Below are 25,642 nucleotides of genomic sequence, written 5' to 3' on the forward strand. Positions count from 1 at the left end.
TTTTCTGGAATAAGACAGCACCAAGAGTTGCAGGTGACAAATCCTATCCCAAATCTGTCTCCTTCACTCCTTCCTTATATTGCTGATTAATGATATTTAGAGAAAGAATATCCTCAAACTAAAAAAAAAAAAAAAATAATTTGACACTTCCCCATTGATTACGCATGATTATTTACTTCACTTGTGGTGAAGACACTTGGCCAGAGCAACAGTAAACCCTTATGGTGATTTGGCTAGGTGAAGGTGAGAAAGCATTTCTAGCTGGACAACAGCCCAAGTGAAACAGCTGCAGGACTCTATGGCAGCTGGGAAAGCTGAAGTAGGGCACCAAAACTTCAAGAACCACTTGCCTTAGAGAATGTGCCATGAGACACTGTAGTCCTCTCACAACAACCATCCCAAAATCAAAAGTTTGCCCCACTGGAAGATACCGCTGACAAAGAACCACCAGAGGCAAAGCAGACCATGTCACAATTCCACTACTACTCAGAGGGTTCATAATTTGCTTGCTAATTCTGCACAGTGGCTCCCTACAGATTTGCTGAGACTCAGTGTTTGACCCTTCTAGGATTCTGCTAGTCCAACCCACCCATTAGGTTAGAATAGAATGACTTAAAGTAAGGCCTAGTTTTTTTTCTCAGTGCAGAAGGCAACACAGGCAAGAATGGACTCCAAAGCCAAGGATCTGTAACCAAAACAGTGAGAGTATAGGTAAAAATCCTCCACTTTTATTATGACAAAAATCCAAATACATCTTTGTTTACAACTTCTTTAATACACAGTTTTCTCCACTAAAATGGGGAAAATGTTGCTGTAGGTTGGGGTACTGTAGAACAAGCTAGGGTTACAACTGAGGGATGGGCTAAAACTCCTTTGAGGCATGGACCATTACCTTTCCTTGCTCTCAAGAATAAAGGAAGCTGAACTACAGATAAGAGCTTTTCACTATTTAGTCTGTAGTCACACAGAAACAAATCAGAAAACAGCTATTTGGTAAGGCAGCACAAACTGCAACATTGTTGTTTGAAAAGGCAAACTCGAGACTTCCTTTTCTGCTGATTGTCAGGATCAGTCTGGTCAGATCACAGCAGACAAAAAAAATGCAAGAGTGACATGGCTGGACAAATGAAAATAACTCCTATAGCACAGATAGACCATACCTCAGAAGCACTACAGTCTATGCCTGCACATATTAGATTCTCCAAAGTATGTTTTCATCTAATAATTTAGCATGCTTTAAAATCTACTGGCTTTTAGCAATATTTTGTCATCAAAGGGTACAGAGTACTCCACTAACAGCAGTTACCTGAGGCTCTCCAAAATGAGTAGATTTTAGATATTCTGTGAATAATTACGAAGCAATTTCTTTCGTCTCCTGAAATTTAAGTCTTGAATGTTACCACTAAACAAAAACCTCTCTGGGACAAATTTTCAAAATTGAAAAAGTAAAACTGTATTTGTTAAATTGAATGCAGTTAATAAACCTGTGAAGACTTTTGAATATTATTTTGAATATTGCTTATAAAAATTTGGTAAATGTAAGGAAAGGGGCAATGGGAAAGATGAATGCCTGGGAAATAGAACAGGATTGCCAAGAAACAGGCATCACTTAGCCAGAAAAACTTGGCTTTAAAAACATACACCAGCACAATTGAAACATTAAATACATAAATCCCCTCCCTTTCTCTACAAGCTAATCAAACAGATTTACTCAACTACAAACAGACATAATTCCAGCTAAATTTCCCCTGCCAACAAAACAGTTTCAGAAAATGCAGGTCAGACTAATACTATGTCTGTCAAGCTTTTCATGTCTTTCCTCCTAAATCCTCATTACTACTAGAGAGAGAAAAAAACCAGTTTGCATCTAAAAAGATCACAGTTGATGCTATTTTTCCAAGTCTTTTGAATTTATACTTATATATGCACATTCACACTTCACTGGAAGCTTTATTGTTTTCTGCAAATTGTGAAAAATTGCACTTTTTTTTTAATAGCAACTTTAAGATGCTATTATGCACATAAAAACAACTGCCAACAAATTTGATTAAGATTAGCACTGCTCTGGGAATACTGGGATGACTTTATTGACAGAATAATTATTACTTAATTATTTACCTGTTCAAAAAATATCTAGTTCAGTGTTAATCAAATGTTCCAACAAAGACTTGTTTCCCAGGAGCACTTAACATGGTACTTAAAGTCTCTTAGGAGTGACCAGGAATGTTCTGATTCATCCTGTGGCTAATCGTTCCTTATTTTAAGACTGTGTATATATAAATACACATGCACTGCATATTGGAATTGTATTCTATGAGAGCGTTCACATAGTTTAGATTAATGCTGTTTAACTTGACTGTAATGGGAAGATCACATATCACAGATCTCCACCTCTTTTTTTTTCCTTTCTTCCTTTGCCCTTGAATTTGTTCATTTAGTATCTCATGAATTTGTTCATTTAGTATCTCAAAATCTGTTTTACCTTGTGAGGTAGTAAAATGCTCATTTTACAGATGAATAAAGGAGCAATACTAAATTTTCTGGCTGAGACTACTCATGTAACTAATACTTTTGCAGTCAATGCAATGCTAACTTCTCAGTGCTTTATTAAAATAAAATTTTACACAGCCTCCTTCATTAAATTCTTCCTAACTAGTAAAACCCTAGCACCTTTCTTTTGACTGACTTCAGCAGTGCTGGCAAAGGGTAACTACAAATGAAAATAAAAGCACAGAATCATAGTTTTGGGTTGGAAGGCACCTTTGAAGATCTTCTCATTCCAATCCCCCTCACCTGGGCAGGGACCCCTTCCACTAGATCAGGATGCTCAGAGCCCCATTCAACCTGGTCTTGATACTGCCAGGGATGGGGCACCCACAGCTTCTTTGGGCAACCTGTTCAGAGCCTTGTCACCTCTGAGCAAAAAAATTTCTTCCTAATATAGTCCTGACTCAAAGGATGAAGGTAACTAGAAATGTTGCATTGTGAAAGCTGTACTGCCATTGGTATGTGATGTCCACACAGGGCTGATGGAACATTCCAGGCTAGAGGACTACCATGGAATCCTCTTCTGAAAGAAGTGGGGATGGGGTGCAGGAGCTGGAAGTACATCTGTTATAATTCAGCCTAATATTTTGATCAGTTAAACACTGCTCAGCTCAAGACAGGTCAATATGTCAATGATTCATACTGACTTACTGGAAATAAACAAAAATTAATGAAAATCTGGAAGCTCTTGAAACCTTGCCTTTAAATCAAACTCAGTTCTCACAGGCAAAGCTTACAAAAGGTCCTGAAAACCTGTATATAATCAGTAAATATTTATTATGGCAGTTCTCAAAGTGTACTTACCCAAGCAAGAGTTCAGGTGAGCGGTACCATCTGGTAGCCACATATTCTGTATAGTTAGCATTGCTTCCTTCAGAGAGATTACGAGCAAAGCCTGTCAAACAGTGAGAAAGATTGTATCCCATTTTAAAACCAATAGGTGTATCACCACTGATTTTGGCAGTAAGAGGTCATGTCCATTTATATAGAAGCAAATAGTTTACAACCCCTGCTGCAGAATGATGTCTCCAACAACTGTTTGTCTACTGAAATGCAAGCTTTTATTGATACAACAGTGAAAGTCAGCATGTCTGCTTTACTGACTCCCTTACTTGTGTACTATCCTCACGAGTCAGTGGGGTTTTACATTACTCTGTAAGCTATTATGTAATCAAAACAGACTGATTAAAGTTAACTGTCAGTATGCCATGTCAGCTGCTGAAATATTACACTAAACTTCACTGAAGTGCTGTTTGCAGAAGAAGATTCTTAACTTTAGAAACATTACACATGCATGTGTACCAGACTCTTCTGGTCATTGAGTCTAACTACTGCTGTCTTTGATTTTTTAAACTGGTCAAAAAATGACATTCTCATCTAAGGACATTTCCTGGGCTTGGCAAGGAAAATGGTAATCTCCTCAAAACTATAAAATGGAGGAGTCTAGGAAAATCAGCAAAACTGTTTATATCTGCACTTGGATCACTCCACATGTTTTGGCTTCCCAACTGCTTTAGCATCACATTTACAACAAGGTTCTTAATGAATTAGGATCAAAAAGCATGTCCAAATTAACTTCTTTATCCATATCCTTTTCTTAAGAATAAAAAAAAAATTAAAATGCATACTTATTTGCAATTGTACCAAAACTTCCCTACTGTCCTAAAGCATAACAATTATGACTACCGGCTGACACATATGTCTGGAAAATCCATTTGTAGGAATAATTTGAACTTTTATTTTCATTCTCCTCCATTCATTAAAAGTCAGCCAAGCACCACAATAATGTTACTGGATTTTTCATGTAGAAGTACTCCAGGACATTTGAAAATGTTTGCACTATTTTCAAAACCTATCAAGTCTTACTGTTTTGAAATAAATAATTAACAATTAGGTGAGATAGGACAGACAGATCTCAGCAGCAAGACTCCACATGAGTCAACTCCTCACTAAAGCTCAAAGTGAGACAAACTTTTGGGACTGAAATCCAGAAGCAGCATTTCTGAAATGCTTTCTTATTGGGATGTGGCATTGAAACCCAGTTCAAAATTCCCTTCAGTGAAATCATTGTAAGTCTTTCCATTATTGCATGAACAATGAAGAAATAGTAAAAATTCCAAAGTGTTGCAAAAGAAAAAGGCATAACTTTATTTCCTGACTCAATAAGTGCTACTTAAATGCAATGGATGTTTTTCTTTATATCTAAGTTCCTCTGCAGAAGCTGCCAAAATTGCCTTTTCCATTCAACTGTGTTTTGTAAGGTTCTAAATTTAAAAGGTTTTATAATTGTTTTTAGTATTCTGAAAGTGTAAAGCTTAGCATGAAGTCCAATTCCACTCACCCCTGTGGAATAATAATTTACTACAAGTTGAAGTAAAAATTTGATTGTAGATTATTATTGTTAGACTAGTGATCATAGAAAACAATTATAAATTTGTTAATGACATAGGTTGCAGCTGTTACTTTTTGCAAGATAACTCTAACTTCAAGAATTAGTAAATTAAAAGATAGGATGAGTATGATGAGGAATGGATATTTCAAAGCTGTTCAAACATAAGAATTCATATCTGTTCCCATAAATTCTATTGAACATAACTGGTGCTGCTGCAGAAAAGCGAGAAAGGAATTTTTTTTAACTTCTAACATGGGGATTGATTGAATTTTGAAATATTACTATATTTAGAACTGCTTAGGCAGCCCCATTTCTGTTTCAAATTATGAGCTATCTGATCAATCTTGGCATGTGTTTAAAGAACAGAGGGAAGACAATCAGGAACTACACTGAAGAAATGGGACAGTCAAAACATGGGAAACCCCAGACTGAAAGGGGGAGGGGAAGAAAGGAAAAAAGTTGTCACGTAATAGAAATAAATGCATGTGCTGATGTAACACCTGAGCCTGGAAGCACATGAGCTCCTGTGCATCAGAAGAATCAACAGGTCAAAGTTTCATCCTTCTCCTTCCAGGCCAGTCTATCAGAACTTGGTCACAGACAGGAGCTATTATGTCCAGAAACCAGCTAATGTAGCCTGAAAAATCAACCCCTAACTTTACAGGCCAGGTGCAGTATGGATTTGATGAAGCAAGACAAAAAGCAAAGTTACCATCATGGGCTTCAGTGTCACCTTTATACTGTCAGGTGATGCATTTTATAGATCCAATATTGCTCTGACCCTATGACACCATGCAGAAAGATGATGGACAGAACTAACAGTTCAGGAAAACATATCTTTCTAAGGGAAAAAAATATTTCTGGTTATGATGGAGTTTGCTTATTTTTCCTTTTTCCAAATTGTGCTGAGGTATCAGGAATATAGAAATAAGAGAAGGAAGCTAGGGAGAAGATTAGACAAACTCTAAACAGTGAGCAGGAACAGATCAGAAGATTAAGACAGGAGGAGATTTGGGTGAGAGCAACTCCAAAAACAACAGCATTTGCAAAGGCATCATGCTGCACAAAGAAATAAGCAAAATCAGAAATTTCAGGAAAGGACTTTAAACAACTCAGAACATGGTAGGAAAAATGTCAAGGAAAAATATGTAAGAAAAAAAAAAAGAGGAGGTTGTCAGTTTCTTACAGAGAAATAAGGTACATTTAAGTTAGACATAAGGTAAAGCATTCTAATCTTAATGACATATAAGTACTTTAATAGATGCCTAAGAACACTAGGGAACCTCTATTATTCAGAATTTTAAGAATATACTAAGCAAACACCTGTCAAGAATGACACAGACATTCTTAATCCCTTCTTTGAGTAGGTGGAAAAACTAGAGGATTTCTTGAGGTCTTTTCCAGTCCCATGTTTCACGATTTCCATGCTTACACACCATACAGAAATTAAGAGGTTGCTAAAACAAGCAATTTTGAAGCCCTGGTGTTGAAAAAGCAAACACACTAGTTAGAAAACAGAATTATTTCCAACAGTCAGATGCATCTCCTGTAATCGGCACTTTGTACTGTTCTCTTTTTCCACTTCTACTGGCAGAAGTGACACCCACACAACATGTGTCCAGGCAAACACAACAACCAATCTCAATTTTATTTAGCACTGTATGTACAGAACACATGGCACAAGGATTATGAAGAATTATCTTGTTAAAAATTTATGATCTTTTCTGTTCAAACTGGTTTTGTCCACTGGGCTATTGCATTATCCTCTTCTTTGCATTTGTAATCACATGAGGAATGTAACATTGTATGTGGCAAGTACCCGTGTTCCAAAACATGAATTAAGCAAGATGGTCAGATAGCATATCATATCATGCTACAAGGCAAATTCTTATATCCTAATTCCTGCACATTCAGGAAACACTTGTGGTTAACACAGTTCTGGTATGTATTTTACAGTAATAGCTTAACCTACTAGCAATTATGTCAATTAGTAATAACACAAAAAAATTAAAACCGATTCCATCTTACAAGAGTTCCTCAGGATTTTAAATTCAACTAAAGCTGAAAGGCCAGTTAAAATGAAAACTAACCCACATGAACATTAAGAACAACACAAATTCCTGTAACAGTTTGCCTTCCTTGATATTATGCTGATCACTCTGAGTACACTGTGATTGCACATCTTTTCCAGCAGCAGAAAGAGAACATGGCTGGAGCACACAGTGTGAGCAAGCCAACAGACCACACAGAGCACCACTGCTGGCAGAATTCACACCACCTCTACCTGGTACAAAAACTGATATCCAAAACATGACCATACCATTTGTCTGGCTTTTTATTCTCCTGCAATTCTGCTGCACAGAGGATGTTGACAGAAGTTCACATGCAGAGATCTGTCAGCTCTATGTCATGTGATAACTCTAGCGGCATTACTTTCAAGAAGGGACATTCCTCACCCAAAAAAAAGGAGGGAGGGAGGGCCAGGGAAGGATGTGTGGGGTGCACAGCTCCCACAAAGACCCACTCATGCTGCATGCTCCCACTTGGTGTTCCTGTTTGTGATGAGGTTAGCCCAGTTTGTGGCATGCACTGTGCAGGGCACAGCCTGTGTTGGTTGTTCAGCTCTGCACAGGGCAGTGGGTTGGCCCCTCAGTGGGGTTTGCTTGGCAGAGGCAAGATCCTGCTAATCACTGTAAGGTGAGGGAGGGCAACCACAGCAGTGCAGACAGGAGGCCTGTGGGTGTCAAAAAGGCAAAGACACCAAGGGTACCACACAAGAGTATCCTGATGTTCTGTCAGCTGTGCAGTACCTTACACTGCAGAATAAATGGCACTGAATTCAAAGAATTTACATGGACCAAATATTCTAAGGTTTTTCCTAGAATGGTTATTGATTCCGAATGTTTAAGCAAAAATGCTGTTAGGATTAAAAGAAAAAAGTAGCACTGCAAATGACAAACACCTTTCTTGTCTTCCTTAAAAGCTATTTTGATTTATTTGTTAGCAGTTCTTCTTTTCATTCAAAATTGCAGAGGTTTGAAATGACGGTTTTCAAACTGTTCTTACTGAAAAGTGCCCTTGGGGTACGCTATGGAATTGGCTTTTATTTACCAAGCCAAACTGTAAGCTTTTCAGCTTTTTTTTCCAGCTTTTCTTATTCTGTGTTTATGTAGCATTTAGAATAAAAATACAGATTGTTGGAACATTCTGCCCTGTTGTCTTCTTGGATTACTCACAGGGCAAAGTTCACCTTGTACTTGGGGTGATGATTCTTCAAAGCCTTAAAGCTCACATTAAACAGGCATTGGTAGGTCAGGAAACATCAGAGTTAACCTAACATGTACAGCTCTGACTCTGATTTCCAGTCAGTCTGTCATTAATCACAGGTGGACATGTGATTCCTTAATTAAGGTAACAAAAACCTATAACTACACACATAATATTCCACAAAAGCCAATGGTTCACAAAATATATAAAAAGTACAAGTTTACTGTATCTTTACTAAACAAGCAATAATTATCTTTTAATACACAGGCCAGATAAACCTGTAGTTTTGCCAGCCTCCTAATCAGCTCATCATCTGTGCTCTTCTCAGCTGAGCCTCAGCAACATCAGAAGCAGAAACCTTGTCTAATACTGGAAGAGAGAAATGCAGTGTTTCTATAGACATGCTAACACAGGTATTTCACAGGGTATGCAAATTCGGAACAGAATTCTTTCAAATTAAAATACTAGCCCTAAACCCAAAGCAGTAATCAATTCTGACTGTTAGTAGACTTTTAAACAGTACATACTGTAGAACTCTTACAAAATAATGCAAAATTGAACTGCAAGAGATCTTCTTTAAAAAGGTAAATAACAGGTATGTTCCAAACTTACCAAAGTCACACAACTTCAGAACATCATTGTGGCTTATTAAGAGATTCTCTGGCTTGATATCTGAAGTATCAGAGTGGGTGGAAAGAAAAAAAAAGCTATTAACTTCTCTCAATTTTGGACTTTGTCAACAAATATTATTTCATTATAACTTATTTAGAGAGATTCATGCAATCAAAAATGAAGCATTACAAGAGCAACTGCTGAAGCAGCTTCCAAATTCAGTTTGTGAACAGGCAGAATTAATTTTCTGCCTTTTGAAGTCTTTTAAAGTGTTTCCCAACAAAATATGGAAAGATGAAATGTGCTTACAGATACTCCTGGGCAGAAAACCAATATTCATATTTCACATTGCAAAATAAAAGAAAGGAAAATAAAGAAAAATAAATTCATTTACCCAATTAACCAATAAAATATTAAGTATGTTGTACTCAACATTTACAGTTATAATAACCATTTGATCACCTCCTGTAATTTCTTTAGAAAAAGTGTCTTGCCCAGTTTTAAGCCCTTTTTTCATTCCTCTATTATACACATGGTACATTTTTCAAATTACATTTTGAAAATATTTTTAGAATCATGGTGGTCTTAAATATAAAAAGCACACTATGTGAGGATTTTATCTTATTGGAAATACTAATTAAGAATGTTACTCTTGCAAAGTCACAAAGCAAATTACAATTTTATTGAATCAGGATAAAGTACATAAAACTCGATGAAGTAATTCATCAAGTTGTGCATTCTAAGTGCTTGAAGCTTAGGGAGAAAGTAAATATACAGAGCTGAAACTCAAGGGTGCTGGGAGGAACTGCCTTAAGAAGTAAAACATGGGGGACCAAGTTTTTAGTTTTAGGTTATTTTTCTTCTAATAGTCTATTATCAGATTCAAAGTGAAATGACTGAGTGCCATGAAATGTTTAAAAAAAATCCTTTTTCTTAGACAATGTCTGTTCCTGCAGTTACAGTTTACTGTGCTTATCACTTCCCAAAGACAGTGGATGGCTAACTTTTTATGTAGATGAATTTCATTTTAAAATGACCTGGAGCCATGCAGCAGACTTAAGACCCAGGCAAATTTACTTTTTTTTTCTGCTGATAGAAAGCAATCCCTTATATTTATGTTAAATGCAAATTACTTCAAGTTGTAACATGTTTCCTTTTAGAAAGGGCCTTATTCCATGTGGAGAAGTACACACTTACCTCTATGAACAATATCATTCTTATGGCACCAATGAATTGCTTTAATTAGCTGGTAGATGTAGCTTTTCACTTTTTCTGGTGGAACTCCATTTGGCATTTCTTCTAGCAATTCAAGCATATTCTAAACATTTAAAAGACACATCATTTAAAAGAGCTATACTCTAGCTGCTGGAAGATGCTTTCAGCCTTCTGAAGCAACACTTTTGGGCTAAAGAGCTCAGCTATGGAAAATCAGTAGTTTAACATTCAGGGAGTGAATTTTAATCATAAGCATTCTCCTAGCTGTTTTCATTCTGGAGAAAACACTTGTGAAGACAATAATCCTAAAACATGAACTACAAATATACTGTAAGTCCTTAAAAGACTGTCATCAAACCACTTCCCCTAAACACCTAAAATGTCATTTAGTTACAAAAGGCTGCTTAAGCAGAAACACCAGGTCAGGTGTGTGGCCACAAAAGAAGTTTAGCAAATCAAAGCATTTTGTAAATATTCCAAAATGCTTTAACACGTTGTTCTCTCCATTAGGTTAGTTCTGCCACTTTGACACTGCAGGGCCACCATGAATCACCAACTGCATCTGTATATGGATGGGTATAAAACAACACAAGCCTCTTAGTGCAAATGAATTAACAGATATAAAAATGCCTCACAAGGGCATAAATATAAACCTAGGGAGTATCCTATAGCTACAGATCAGTTATAGTGATCTTGGACATCTTGGCACTACAGCAACTGTGGCCATATTAAGTATTTTGTGGATATAAATAGGAAAGAAAATAAACTTACTGTTTATACTAGTACATTTCCTCTTTGAAAAAGAACACTTAGATTCCCATTATGTTAACAGATGTCTCCAATTTTGCACAATTAGAAGTACAATGAAGTTTGTATACTGATTTCTAAAATAATAATGGGCAGCAGCAGCCCATTTGAAGAGAGGAAAAAAAGTCTTATTTACTGAACACTGAAATAGGAGTATTTTGGCTATATTGCCTTACAGAACTCATTTAATTATGGATCTGAGCATTTGTAGATTTTTCATTAAAAGCAAATTTACCTTGTCTTTGACAAACATTTTTTCTAGCTGTAAAGTAAAATTTTTGAGGTTTCTCTTGAAAGATATTTTAATGAACAGTAGAGATTTTGATGATATTTGAGAACATTTCTAAGTTTTCCAGTTTGGGAGTAAACACTGGAACTTATGTGCTTGAGTGTGAGTTTTCTTACAAACACACTTCAGATCTGAGGAAAGGAATTTTCTGTTAAGAAACCATATTGATTTTAGTTAGATTCTTGTCCACACAGAAGGCTGTGGATCTGGATAAATAAGTCAAGAAGTTAGTGTTACAAATACAAAACAAAATAATGCCACCAACACGGGAAGACATAATCCTACATGAAGACATTAACTAAGGGGATGATGAATAAAGGAGATTAGACTAAATGTTAATTTAAGTAATCTGGATTTCAGTATTGCAGAGTTAACATGCCCTGAAGGACACATAGTGCTCATTACCAGTTAAACGGAAAATTAGTCTACTCCACCACATTTTATTTAATTCTTTATACTTTTCCCTCATCCAAATAATTCAGAAACATCCTGGTCTTCAAAGAAACTATGGGTGACACTACTTAAGATATCTGAGAATAAGAAATGTTCATTTACTTCAAAGTTTAACTGAAAAGAAAGGTGAACATTAATACAGAAAAGACATTATGTACAAACTAGACATGGTGCCTACCTTTAATACAAAATTATTTTATTCTGAGGTAAATTCTGATAGATATTGCAGCCTGGTGGTTTTACTGATATTAACCAGTTTTTAATATATACCCCTTATCATAACAATTAAATATCTTTTACTTATGCCGCTCTTTCAACCCACTTCTCCAGATAGCTTAACCAAGTCAACTACAACAGAAAATTAAACATATGTTCTAAGTTGGTGTGTGATCAAAGACATTTCATGTGTCTGGAACAATTACAATGAACATGGGTGAAACAAGTCAAGCTTTGAATGTTAGATCCAAGCAAGATCCACGACATTAGAAGCTGCTGATCTGCTGGTGAAAACCAAAACTGATTTCTGCCAAACTGGGGGCTAATATAGGTCACCTCATATTATGTAGTCAAGTTATATGACAAAACAGGTTGTCAACTTGACGTAAAGGAGACAGCATTTAGGGTGAGAAATTTTTAGATGAGAGAAAATTGACTGCAGAGGACTAGCACTCAGCTAGACTGCAACACCACAGTGGCAGGAAATTAAATGAAAATTTAAGTCAAAAGAACAGTATCTCATGAAGGCTACAGACATATTTAAACCTGCATTTTCTTTTACTCTGTGTATCTGAATACCATCTAAGTGTTTCCATGAAGAAATGCAAAATGGTTAGAATTCATAGGGAAGATCTACCTTCATCAGGAAGGTTGCAAAAATGACAAAAGACCAATCTGTTCTAGGTTGTTTTTCCTTGGAAACAGATCAGGATTCTTGGCAGTAGTAGGCCGATCTAAGGAAATTTTGGAATAGTTTCAAAATGAGGTCAGGATTGGAGTTAATGACAGTGGTCTTTGCCAAATCCCTCTAAGCAACTATTGATAGTGGCCTTGTTACAGAAATATACAAACAAATCCTATTTTTAACAGGGAAGGGTGGAGAAAGTTGAAAGAGATTCCAAGGTCAAAAGTCTACGTCAAGAGTCATTACACAGTGTAACAGGACAGTTATCCAGCTTTACCATTAAACTGGATTAAAGAGTTCAGATGGAAAATTTTCTTCAAATCATATGTATTCTGATCTGCATAATTTTTAACATGTTGGTGTTCACAAATGGAAGAATTTTTTAAAAGAAATACCAACACATGACATAAAAACAAAAGTAATCCGTGTTGCTGTCTCATGACATATTGTATTAAAGTTTCTGCTGCTTCTCTTTCAAGATGAGGATAACTTAATATTTAAAAAAAAAACCAAACAATTTTAAACATATTTTTAGTAGGCTGATAATTAAACTGTGGCAAGGATACTACAAACTCAACTCACTTTTTCTACATATTCAAAAACTAAGTATAATTTTCCTCTTCTTCTGAAGGCTTCCTTCAGCTCCACAATGTTCTCCTGTTTCAAAGTGCGAAGCATTTTAAGCTCTCGTAAAGTGGTTTCTTTGACTTCTTCATTTTCTAGAATGTGAAGCAAAAGTGACAAAGTGAGTTGATTAAAAAACAAAAAAACCCTCCAAGTAAAAAGTGTTATTAAGATTTGTTTTGAACCACTGATTAAATTCTCTGGTTTTAGACATTACAGAGAAAAAAAAGCTTATTTTCCAGTGTGGACTCTCTGTTTGAGTACTTCTGCACTAGAAAAGAGGTAAATGACAACTCTGCTTATTATAGAACCCTCACAGATTTCCCATCACTATCATAAAGGTTTTCTGTGGCTGAGAAAGTCATAAGAAACAAATTGTTTGCATTTCTATCTTTTTTTTATTATGACGGGAACTAATATGCTTTAAAAAATTAATGTGCATGTACACGAATGTACACAATGTGTACACAAATACACATCACACACATTAACCACTGGAAAGGTTGTCCTCAGCAGAAACACTGGAATGCAAAGCTCATCTTTGAACAATACCAAACAAATGTATTTGATTCTGAAATAATTTTATTTTTCAAAAGCCATGACAAGTTCGAAGACTGAAGATTTTTAAGTTCTGTACGTTCCCCACATGGCTTTCAAAGGAAATTCAGCAGTGCCAGACCAGTGTAGCAGCCACAGGAGGCAGTAGAGTAAGTACTGATGCAACAAAGTCTCAAATCTAATTCAAAGAAGTGAAGAAATTTAACTGTTTTCTTAATTAAATTTAATTTTAATTTAACTGATTTGACAATTTAATTGTCTGAAAGGTGTTCAAGAAAGGAGTGCTGCACTAATGCTTCATACACTGCTTATCATTAAGGGGCTCTGAACTCAATAGATTCTAAAGGATACTAGCAACAATATGTGAAGCAAGCCTGACTATATTAGGTTTTATTTTTCATTTAGTAAAATGAAATCCATTAATTCAGTAAATTTACTCATGCACATAGAAACAGTGTACTTAATCACTTAGAACTGTTATCTACAACAGAGAGTTACTAAATAGGGAATGCTTGCATAAATTCAAAACTAAATCACATTTGCAGGTCATGTACCACAAAGACAGTTAGAGACAGAGGAAGTAGAAACAAGAAAGAGAAATTGTTTTCCCAAGGCAAAAGGCAAGAAGATGTTTGCAGGGGAGAGCGAATAACACTGGTCATGCAAATGCACTAATCATCATCAGAAGAGAGAGGGGGAAAATAAAAAAATGAAGTGCAGCAGGAGGGAAAAGGAAAACAAAATACTATAATCACAAATGTTTTGATTAAAAAATATATAATTTAGAGCAATCTAAATCTTTTCATTTTAAAACTGAGTGCTTGATGTTGGCTTGCATCAGCCTGATTGCATAATCTCATCTATAAAAAAGACAGTCACTTTCTAGCACATTTAGTATTCATATGTCAAACAACGGCAAAAATTCAGTGAAACAAAAATGTCAATAGAAACAATTACAGTATATTCAAACTTCTAATGAACTACCACATTAACAAGACAGATGTGAAATGGGCTGAATCAAATCCATCAAAAGAACTTCTGTCACATTTCCAGAAACTCGTAAACAACTAGCTACAAATCTGAAAAGCAGACATCAGTCATGTAAACTGATATTATGTAATACTCTTGCAAAGCCAGACCTAATGGCAATGTTGTATTTTTTGTTTTCATTTTTTGGTTGACAAACTAATACAATAATCCTGTTTAGGGCTTAATACTGAGATTTACTTCGGAGGATCTGTACTTGCCACAGCAAGTTCCAAAAAGCACTTATGAGATACTCCCATGACCTGGTCAAGATGGTCACTACAATTAAACTATCTTCTACATCCTTTACATGGGATTTAAAAGGATTTCTGAACAGCAGAGCTAAAACATTTATCAAATATACTCTTCAAGTGTCTGGGAAAATGACGTGCCAAGCAGAGATTGCACTGTGCAAAACAAGATGCAAATCAGACTTTGCTGTGTCTGACTCTGAAAAATACAGCCCTTGTAACTAACACCACCTTCATGGCCACCAGCAATCCTGTAGGATAGCAAAAAAAAGAAGGTTTGCTAAAAATAAAGTGACTGCTGTTTCTTTAAACAACATTGCTAACTTTTGGCTAAAGCCTCGGTACCCGGCAAACCAAGCAGCATCACATCACACCGGGATGACTCCTCTCACACTTCATACCTCTGTTTGTGCAGGCCTTGGGGGCTCAGGGCTGACTTACGATGCACACAAGGTACACAGCCGCTCTCGTGGTTGATTGCCAGTGCTGCCTGTGATAGGATATGGTGATTCCCTGTCCCCCAACAAGCATGGGTCAGAGAACCAGCCTTGTCTTTGGGTTTATTATTGTTGGGTGAGGAACGTGTGTGGGAAGCACTCAGAGTAATTTCTGTGTGTCCTGCCTTCCGCCAGCCTCTTTGCCAGCAGCACTAACCCTTGCAGAAAATGGCTCTTCCTCCCTCTCAGCAAACTCAGCAATGCTGCAGAGTACACAGGGTCTGCTGGGAAGGGGCAAAGAGCAAGTTTCCTGACGAGACTGAAGCCCACTGAAGTGAGGAGAGAGCTGCTGCCACACCACCCAGCTCCCTCCACGGATCCTTGAGAGCTCCCAGATTTATCTTCCTGTGACTGAACTTCTCAACAACTTCTTTCAGTCTCCTTCATTTACAACTTCAAGTTGCCCTTACATTTAGATCCCCCCTCACAGATGAAGGGTGATAAAAGCTGAAGGACTCTGCAAGTCACTATTACAAGACAACTTTTTTACATTTTCTGTTCACATCCAATCTCCAAATGGTAGATCTTACTACCATGTACAGCACCACAACCTCATCCATATTATGACAGATGCATCAAGAAAGAAACGTACTGCATACATTAAAGTGCATAATGCAGTCTCTAGGAAGGTATGAAAGATCAAGTGCTTTGAAAATTTACAAAGCTAATAAATCATTATCTTTTTAAAATCGTATCTTGCTATATGAGACTTCTCATTTTAAGTGGATAGATATTAACAATGTAGTTACTGACATTAAAGATCATGCAGCAGAAAAGATTACCTTCACTGTCTTTGAATTTCTTGATAGCCACAATTTCATGTGTCTCCTGTAAAATAAAAGCAAAGACAAGATTTTTTTGTGCATTTTTTCTTGCATTTTTTTCCCCTGAGCAGCAGAGGAAGAAAAAAAGAAGTAATTTCACAATGCAAAAAAATTAATTGAAAAATCTGGGAAATAGCTCAGCAATCAGACCAAGTGCAATACAAACCCACACACAGCAGATATGTCACAATTAGGATCCCCAGTACAAAAATAATAGAGTTAAATGCCAGAAGTTCATATTTAAACACCTTGCAATATATAACAGTGAAATATCAGAAGTGTTTTTTCTGTGACTCTTATTTCTTAGTTATTCTGAAGCTCTAGCAATCTTTTATTTAACCACAGTATGAATATGGGTGCTTATCTTTATGAGGTGAACTGAAAACACTGTGCCAGTATTAGGCTTATAGTTAGACCTGTGATTTTGGCTGCCAAAAGTTTTTGGGCTTCAAAGTTCAAACATCCACAAAAAATACAGTATTAGGGAAGTAGCTTCTCTGTACCTCCTTTTAAAAATTTGTCACCTCAAGGGAAACCTATCCAAGATGAGAACCCTATCAAAAAATGGGAAACCTATCCAAAATGGGAAGTAATTGCATGTGGCAGTGTTCAATCACACTTACTGTACAGTTATAAGTGATAACCTCCTAATGCCCACCTGCCTTTGCATTCCTCTAGCATTCTCTACTCACAAAATCATAGGTCACATTTTTCTTTTAAGCTTCTCTCTTGTTGTGTGAGCAGGAATGCATTTAGCACATGGAGAGAACGTAGCCTAGTTCAGGTCTGTTCATTCAAAGATGCAGCAACTGAACTTCAGCAGCAGGACATGGAGGAAACATTAAAGTCACGGGGTGAGGGCTTGTGAGCAGCCAGCCAGGAGGCTACCTGAGTACTTGATGAGCTAGATCTACCTTACACACCTTTAGCAAACTTCACAGTTAAAAAAAACCAAACCAAACCAAAACAACAACAAAAACAAACACAAACAAAAAACCAACAAAAAAACAAAAACAAAAGACCCCAAACAAAGAAACAACAACAAAAAAAACCAAACAAAAAACCCCACCAAAAAACCAGCAATATCCCACTATTAATAGCATATAAAGGCTAGATTGGAGAACAGCAATAAAAATGAAGCCATTCTGGACTGCCTGAAGACGTGTGCATAACCAGTTATTGAGTAACACAAACATTTACTCCATTTTTAATTTCAAATCATTGTAACACATGAACCTGTAAAGCATCTGATCCCAATTAAAACAAAAGCAACTGGAAGGAATGGTCTGAAATAAACTGAAAAACCTATTTTACTAATTATATTTCTACTACTGAGTTATAGTATTTTTATATATATTAATTCTAATTCTAGCAATAGTAGTAATAGTTACTAGGAATATGAAGGAACATTAAGAGGGTGAGTAAATTTAGTTTATTTGACTTCTGGTGTATACTGGTAGGTGGTCTGGCTAATAAAGCCACTGAAAGATTTTTCAGAAAAGGAACACTGTAATTGCCCTAAAAAGCCTCTGCTGACTGTATTATGCCTATGTTTAGACAGCCTGCACACACCACTTTGCAGAAGAACCGATTTTATCCATTAGTGTTACATGCCTATTTCACATGGGGTAAAAGAAAAATTTCCAGATGTTTCAGCTACCACAAAAAGGCTGTGTTTTATTGTCAAAATAATAGCTAAGTACACTGAAAGAAATATAGGAGTTGAAACATGTATCCTCACACAGTTAGCAATTCTGATTCATTCAAGAAAACTAGTCCACGTACACGGAACGTGATTACTTTGGAAATTAAATTTTAAAAGCTCTTGGGTCAAGGTCTTTCAAAGACTTGGGTAAGATATCCTATCAAACATCCTGGAGGATTCTAACTATTTACAGTACTTAAAGCATGAGTGGTTCTAGGCATAACAGGAAGAGAAAGACCTCAGAAACCCACTTATGGATGAAGAAGCTACCTGAACAGTTCAAAAAAATCTAACATTTAAGAAATTTTCATTTAAAAAGCTTTGTCACTTGTATTATTTCATTAAACCAATGAAATGATCATTAATGGTGTCATAAGCGATTAAGAATTTATACATGACACTTTTCCTATCTTTGAAAAAAACCCAACAAATAATATTTAAATAACCTGAAGTGAAACAACAGCAGACAATGGGTGCTTTAAGGAGCTGCCCTAGTAACATCATGTTCCATCTTAGCAAGGAACATTCTTGTCTAGGTTTCTTGGAGAATTTAATCCTATGTAAATTATATTCTCTAGGAATGTGCTACTGGTGAAGCAGTCAAGCCACGGCTAAAATGGATACAAGGACACTGAAGATTACTATCCATAGATTTTTAAATACATTGCACCTGCTTGACAAAAAGTCTGTAACTTCCCTATGATGCAGAACACCTCCAAAAGAACTGGGGTGCTCCATCTGACAGAAGAGAAAATTGCAGCCAAGTGCACACTTCTCAGTTCTTGCTCACATGCTTTAAAACAACTAAATGGTTTATATTAAGTGAAATAAAAAATAGGTACCCCTTATAATTTTAAACTAGTTTCAAATGAAAGGACCCATCTGAAATGCCCTGTTCCTCTATGTCCATTACTCCTACTAATTTTGAACTAGATGTTCGGTTTCCACCAAATTTTAAAAAAGAAATGCAAGATGTAAAAAGAGGACATTTCAAAAAAATTGTCTCAAATTTGTTATCTGTATACAGAATATCCTTCCTTGGGGGAAGGAACCTGCAAGAACTCAGTCTCCTGTACCCTGTATGATGTTGCACATCAGCAGCATATGTAGACTGTGCAACGCAATCAGCAATTGCACATAATTTTCATTAACGTAAGTTAATAAAGAATTGAAAACATGGAATAAATTTTGTATATGAATGAATACAGAAGGCATATAATAGAGGTGGCAAAAATACCCTTCCTGGATTAGGAGAGACATGCTGGTCAGATGCAGGCCAAACCTGAAGTTTCAGACAAATGTCGATAGGCACTTGGTGCAAAGTAAACGAACACCACATTGCTGAGCCCTGAGAAGATGGACAGAACAGGGGATACAAAGACAAGCAGAGGAATGAAGAAATTCAATAGTGATAATTCAGACTTCTGGGCAAATCTGAAAGGTTCTTTACAGATTCAATTTAGACATTGTTACTTAAATATCTACTTAAAAGACATTTTGGAGATCTGAGCTCTTTTGTGGATCTGGTTTTCTGTTCAGGCTAAATTGGAATTCTCCAAAATAGAATTGTCATTCACTAAAATGTATTTTTTTTTTGCATTTCAAGGTGTGTTCTTTCAAGATTGTTCTTTCAAGATCAACTATGAAACAGAACAGTACTGAAAACAATATTCAGACTGATTTTGGAAACCTGCTTATACAATAGCTCAGTATCCAACTCCTAGAATGAAAATTGTCATTGACAATTAAGTGTATCACCTGGGTAGATAAGCTGGTACTAGCTGATTCAGTGTTTGACTTCAGTGAATGCCAAGGAAAGAAAAAACTCACATAATCCTTTCTGATCTCTACTATTACTACTACCAGCTTATATCACAAAGTAGGAAAATTTGAGTTTGCTTAGCTGTAATTTTGCTTCACTCAGCTACATCTATTACTAAGCACCTCATTACCATGTTCTAAAAAAATTATGGCCTCAATATTTGACTTTACAAGAACAGCAAATTTGCAAACACAGAAGTGAAATCTCTCTTAACACTGGCACTACCTCTGATTATTAAGCATGTAAATTATAAACATTCTGTGTTATAAAACGATAGGAAGAACACAGTTTTACAATTAAACATACAATAAGAGATGAATATTACTGAAAAGACTTTATGTAAAAGTTAAGGATGTACAGGAACTGGTTATTCAGACTACATGATCACATGTGTCTAAAATGGGGCGAAATATGTCTCCATGTACAAACCTGCAAATGTCTTTTAATAAGGCTAAGACAAGAATTTCTGTTCAATTTTCTTCACATATAAATATAGTGATAGAGAGGAGGAAGGAGATACCTGTTCATGGGAAAAGGGTACCTCCAGCCCTGAAGAGTGGAATCACCTCATACTGGGGCTCAGTCCTTTCCTACACCTTGAAATATCTGTGGGAATTGCCTCTGGAGAAAGCACATGCCTTATTATATGTCCATTTAACCACAGATGAGAGTATGGCTCTATAAGAGCTGAGCATTTTCACTGCTGTGCTCCTTCCACCCACAAGTTTCTCTCCAAGGTTTCCTCACAAGATTGTCACAGCTGGTGTTTCCTGTCACCACTATCAAACTAGAAGAGTTCCTAATTCAAAACCATTTAATTTTATCTCATTTAAAGGACAGAAGTCCCCTATTTTTCCACTGTCTCTACAAAATTTATATGATAGAAGTCACTTTTATTATATGTAATTATATATGGCACAAGACACAAGTGTCAGAACAGCAGAGTAATGTGTCTCTGTTGTTTTCTTGAATGATCCTTGATGGGAGTATTCAAGAAAAAAGATGCTGCTTAGTCTAAATCAAGATCTTAGAACTACAATCATTATTGTCTGGAAAGAGAAAGCCTGGAAATGTCACGTTAAAAAAAATCTCTTTAAATATTTGTCCCTATATTATTTCCAAGTTTCTGTTAGGACTTTTCTTCCTTTTTCTTTTGCAAATCATGGAAAAATCTGACACAAAGCACAGGTACACAACAAGGTTGCTGGAAAATAGATAAGACTGACCTTCTGAAAGTTACATTGTTCACCTCTAATTTTACTGCCTCACCCTGTATGAGTACAAGAATTTCTCAAGTATGGAATTTTTAAGCAACTGAAAGAACAAAAGTTTTTAAATATCAACAAATGTGAGCAGAGACAGCAGCAGTCAACACTGAGCACATCCTATGCACAAGCAACATATTGCTGCCTTTACTTGTGGTGCTGCTCCAGCACTATTTAGAACATCACATCAGGATTTTATGCTGATGCATTAAGTGAAACAATAAAATATGACATGGCATGTTCTGTGGTTGGCTCATCATTTCCATCTGTACAAGTGTGAGGCTGTTTAGGCCCAAACTCAACTCCTGTAAGAAGCTGTTAAAACAATCACATTCTCTACTCACAGAGAGCATTCACATGTCAGAAAAATTATTTACAAGTGAGCAATAATCTGGTTTGATCCTCATTGATCCATTATTACATTTATACAATTTAGTTTGCCACAACAAAGACACACAAAAAAATCAACAAAATTCAGCCAGACATAGCCAATGGCTAATGTCTTTTCAGAATGAAGTAGTACAATTTTCCTCTGACTTGCATAAACATTGATATATTCTGCAACATTAAAGTATTTAGAACACATTTTTCAATAACCTTGATTTTGCAAAATCCCAGAACATTAAGCAGTCAGCTGCAAGGCAACAAAAGCCCAGAAAGCCATTACAAGATGGTAAAGTATTTTTCATGAGTTGCTTAAAATGAAGCTTAAAAAAACAACGAAATATTTTTTCAAGCTTACTCTCAAAACAGGAACATAAAATATGAGCATTTTAGTCAGATCAATGTATCATAAATGTGACATTTGTAATTATGAAAGTTTTTAAACTGAGCCAAGCAATGCACGCTCTGCGAGGTCACAGGTGTCGTTACCTGCAATTCTGTCAGGTCCTTAAGTCACCGTCCAGACTCCATCTCCATTCTGCCTTAAACCACCACCTCCTTTAGGCAGCACTAAGACTGGAACACAACTTCCTGCTGTCTCAACACTTCTGATATTATGTGCTGGCAATTTTGCTGGCAATTACTTTCAAAATCTAGTGGACTCTCTACAGACAAAGATGTGCAACATGATGCAATTCCTCTTTTCAAACAGTTTGACAATATGAAATTACAGCATACTGTGTCTTCTTCTACACCTAAAAAGTTTTACAGAATTTCCCTCAAGAGATGCTTCACTGTTCCAACCTTCTATTTCTCCCTTGAGAAAATTGCAATTCTTCTTTTTATCAGCTAAAACCCTCACACTTGGTTTATCTGAGCAATATAACTCTAAGCATAGGAGAACTTCCAGGAAATTACTTTCTAATCTAAAAGTCATATTTATTTTTAGGAAGAGACAGAGTCTTTGGTAAATAATGACAGAACAGTATGTCTGAGTTATCACAATGCCTTTATTTACTGGAAAATTGCTTAGAATTTTTCCAACACATATATGTTAGAGTTTGCTTGAGAAGAAGCACATAGAGTGACTCACTGCAAATCAATTTTTTATCTCTTGAAAGGAGAATGTTATTTACTAACCATCTAAGTGCAGGAGAGGACTCCTAACAGAACAAAGAGTTCTATATTTGATGTGCTACTTTAGGGAAGATGGTCACACTGTCTCCCGAGGAAGAACACGAGGACTAGGGAAAGCTTAAACCACTCTAAAAGATTTTCAAGGTGAACAGCCATGTAAGCCCCGCTATTCCACTGGTGAAACAGGCACAAGAAAAGGCCAGAACCCTGAGCTACAAGTTTGACAGGAAATTACCAGTAAGTGCAGGTAATGATGAAAAGAGACTTTAAAGAAAAAAAATAATGTAGATTGAAACAGTTTGTCTGATTTCTTTATCTATGTCCTTCAGAAAAACTTGCAACAACTTTACTGTTTGTTCAGATGTCACGACCAAATGCTTGCACTACCAATCTTACTTATTTGTTTTAAATCAAGTGTAGTATAAGAGTGTCATAAACAGCAGGCTTTTCTCATCCAATTATCAGATGAATCCATAAGCCAAATGAGTGGTCCATCTGTGTCCAGGGACTCCCAGACTGGGGCTCCAGCCCTAGTGGCAGGCTCGAGTGACAGTGATGCTGATGCCAGGGGCTCTCCAGACTGCAGGAAGTTTACAGACCCACAGGACAGTTGGGGATGGAAGGCACTTCTGCTGATTTTGAATGTCCCCATTTCTAGGGATATTCTGAACAGCCTTCAAGGCATTCAAAATCCACCAGGATGAGATTTGGAGCAATGTGCTGTAGCTGATTCTGCACTGAGCAGTTGTAAAGAGGCACACCTGAATCCTAAGGAGTGCACTCCAAAGCATGCAGTTTACATTCTTCAAGAACTTGCAGTCTACTAATTTAGGGTGTAAATACTACCCTGAAAAGAACACTTGAAAATAAGTGAACCCATTCAGTATTTTCTACCAACTATTGGGCTGATGATAGTGGTTAGCATCAGAACTTCCATTTTTCCAAGTGGATTTTTCATATACATTCACAATTTTCTTCAAGCAAGAAAGTAAATATGCATCTCCAAAGAATGTGTACAATAATGTAATGAGAAAGATCTGGAATAAAAAACAGATTTAAACACTATAAATGTAGTTATTCTAGCTTTTCATGATAAACTAGTACTATTTTAGCAATTTAAAAAATAATCTGTGTTTCATTTCATTCAGTTGTAACACTAATTCATATAATTTTACAATTTGACAGTATTGTTTAATCCAAACCATGGATATAAAACAGAAACCAAATTCAGTACATGTCTATAAAATTCTTCCAATGCAGAAATGTCAGTAATAGTAATTTCAGTTTCAAGCCTCAGTCTTCCAGTTCTATTTGTTTGGGTGTTTTTTTTTTTTTGTTTTTTTTTTTTTTTTTTTGGTCTGTTAACACTGGAAATTGTGAAAATGAAAGTTATTTATAAATAGCATAATACTGCATTGGCAGATACCAGTACTACTTAACTACTTTTTATTGCATAATCTTGACACTTGGAACACAAGTGATAACAAAGTAGATAATGCAATAAGGCAAACTCTACTACCTTCATGGCTTCCTTTAAGATATCACTGACTACACAAATTCAGAGGTCAACAAGACATTTATAATTACATTGTATTTCCTAATTTTTTTTTGTTATTATAATGCAATGCTCCTTTCCTGGGCACCTTGTAACTCAAGAGTAGGTAGAACTTATTAGAAAATAGTTACTTTGGTTGGTTGGCTGTTTATTAAAAAAATATATCATTGGCAAAGTCCTCAGTGTTGTTATCCTAAGTCTCGGAGTCAAAATAGTTTCAGCATGGTTGGCAGAAATTCTGAAGTTTATCACATCTCAAGCTTTAGTTTTGAAATCTTTATTTCTGCAGTGGATACAATTTATTTTTTTATCTGGTACTTTCACATTTTACATTTTTGGGGGTTGTCTTTTTTCTCATCAACAATCTAGCATGCATTTTCTTTAAACTGTAAAACAAGACCTACTGTGAACCAAAGGCAAACTTGTCAAGTAGGTTCCTGAGGATGAAACTCCTCAGATGAAATTCAGTTTCAGATTAAGACATCCATATTCAGATCCCTGTAGGTGAGTTGTGTGTTCAAGCTTCTAAGAGCTCTACATTGATCAGTCACTCCAGTCATGACTCAGTAGCCTAAACTTGGGCATCTAGTAGCATCTGAGATTGCTGAGCTACCTACAACACTCACATGGGATTGGCAGAGAGGCCTTTTAGAGCTGCCTCCCTTCAAATCTCCACCTATCAGATCTTTGAATACTCTCCATTCAAGGTCTGTACTTTCTAACATTTTCTACTCAATATATTCGTGATCTTGAGCTCCACTATTATGCAAACACTGTAGCCAATTATTCTAATAATCTGGCTGGTCTTTCCATAACTTGCATCAAGAAATCGTCCGTGATACCCTCCAGAAATCCCTGGGACTGTTTACATCCCACCACTCTGCCTGTCCAGGAAATGCCAGGGAAGTTAAAGTCCCCCCTGAAAACAAGGGTCAGAGTTCCCTCCCTGGAAAACAAGTGTTTCAGAAACATCATCAGCTGCATAAAGAAGGCTTTGCCCATTTCTTCACTTTCATCAGGTGGTCTACAACAAAGACCCAAAATCATGCCACAGTTTCTGGTCTCACCTCTAACTCTGAACCACAGGGTCTCAACCACACATCATCCATCTGCTATGACCCACTTTTCCCTTAAGAGTGGGCCATCACACCATCCCAGAAAATACCACCATACATCTGAAACACTCCTTCCCACAAAGGGAAACTTCATTCCCCTTTCTTTTGAGCCGATCTTTTCTGAAATGTCTGTACTCATCCATCCAACCTTCACAAAGTACAACTATTAATTCTATGTCAACAATTTTTATATACCAACTAAATTTTTTAGTGTGCAAGTTACAACAGGATTTCTCAAACTTAGCTAACTTGGCTTAACACTATCTTAGAAAAAAATTGGCTCTCAGTGCTGAAGGAAAAACACCTAAACATAGCAGCAGCTACTGTCATTTCCATGCTGCACAAGCAGAGACAAGGTTTGCCCTAACTTTAACACCTCTCATGTGCAAATGGCAG

General features: G+C 36.4%; 1 protein-coding gene across 1 annotated transcript in view; it reads right to left on the bottom strand.

The window, feature by feature from the left end:
- Nucleotides 1–25,642, bottom strand: part of CDKL5 (cyclin dependent kinase like 5) — a 77,173-nt gene that overhangs the window by 33,496 nt on the left and 18,035 nt on the right. The window contains exons 3-7 of the mRNA XM_053935956.1: nucleotides 16,222–16,267; nucleotides 13,066–13,202; nucleotides 10,016–10,136; nucleotides 8,819–8,878; nucleotides 3,352–3,442 (exon numbers count right to left, since the gene is read on the bottom strand). Coding sequence (XP_053791931.1) covers nucleotides 3,352–3,442; nucleotides 8,819–8,878; nucleotides 10,016–10,136; nucleotides 13,066–13,202; nucleotides 16,222–16,267 — 455 coding nt within the window. The remainder of the gene's footprint in view (nucleotides 1–3,351; nucleotides 3,443–8,818; nucleotides 8,879–10,015; nucleotides 10,137–13,065; nucleotides 13,203–16,221; nucleotides 16,268–25,642) is intronic.

Source organism: Vidua chalybeata, chromosome 2 (assembly GCF_026979565.1).
Source record: "Vidua chalybeata isolate OUT-0048 chromosome 2, bVidCha1 merged haplotype, whole genome shotgun sequence".
NCBI lineage: Eukaryota > Metazoa > Chordata > Aves > Passeriformes > Viduidae > Vidua > Vidua chalybeata.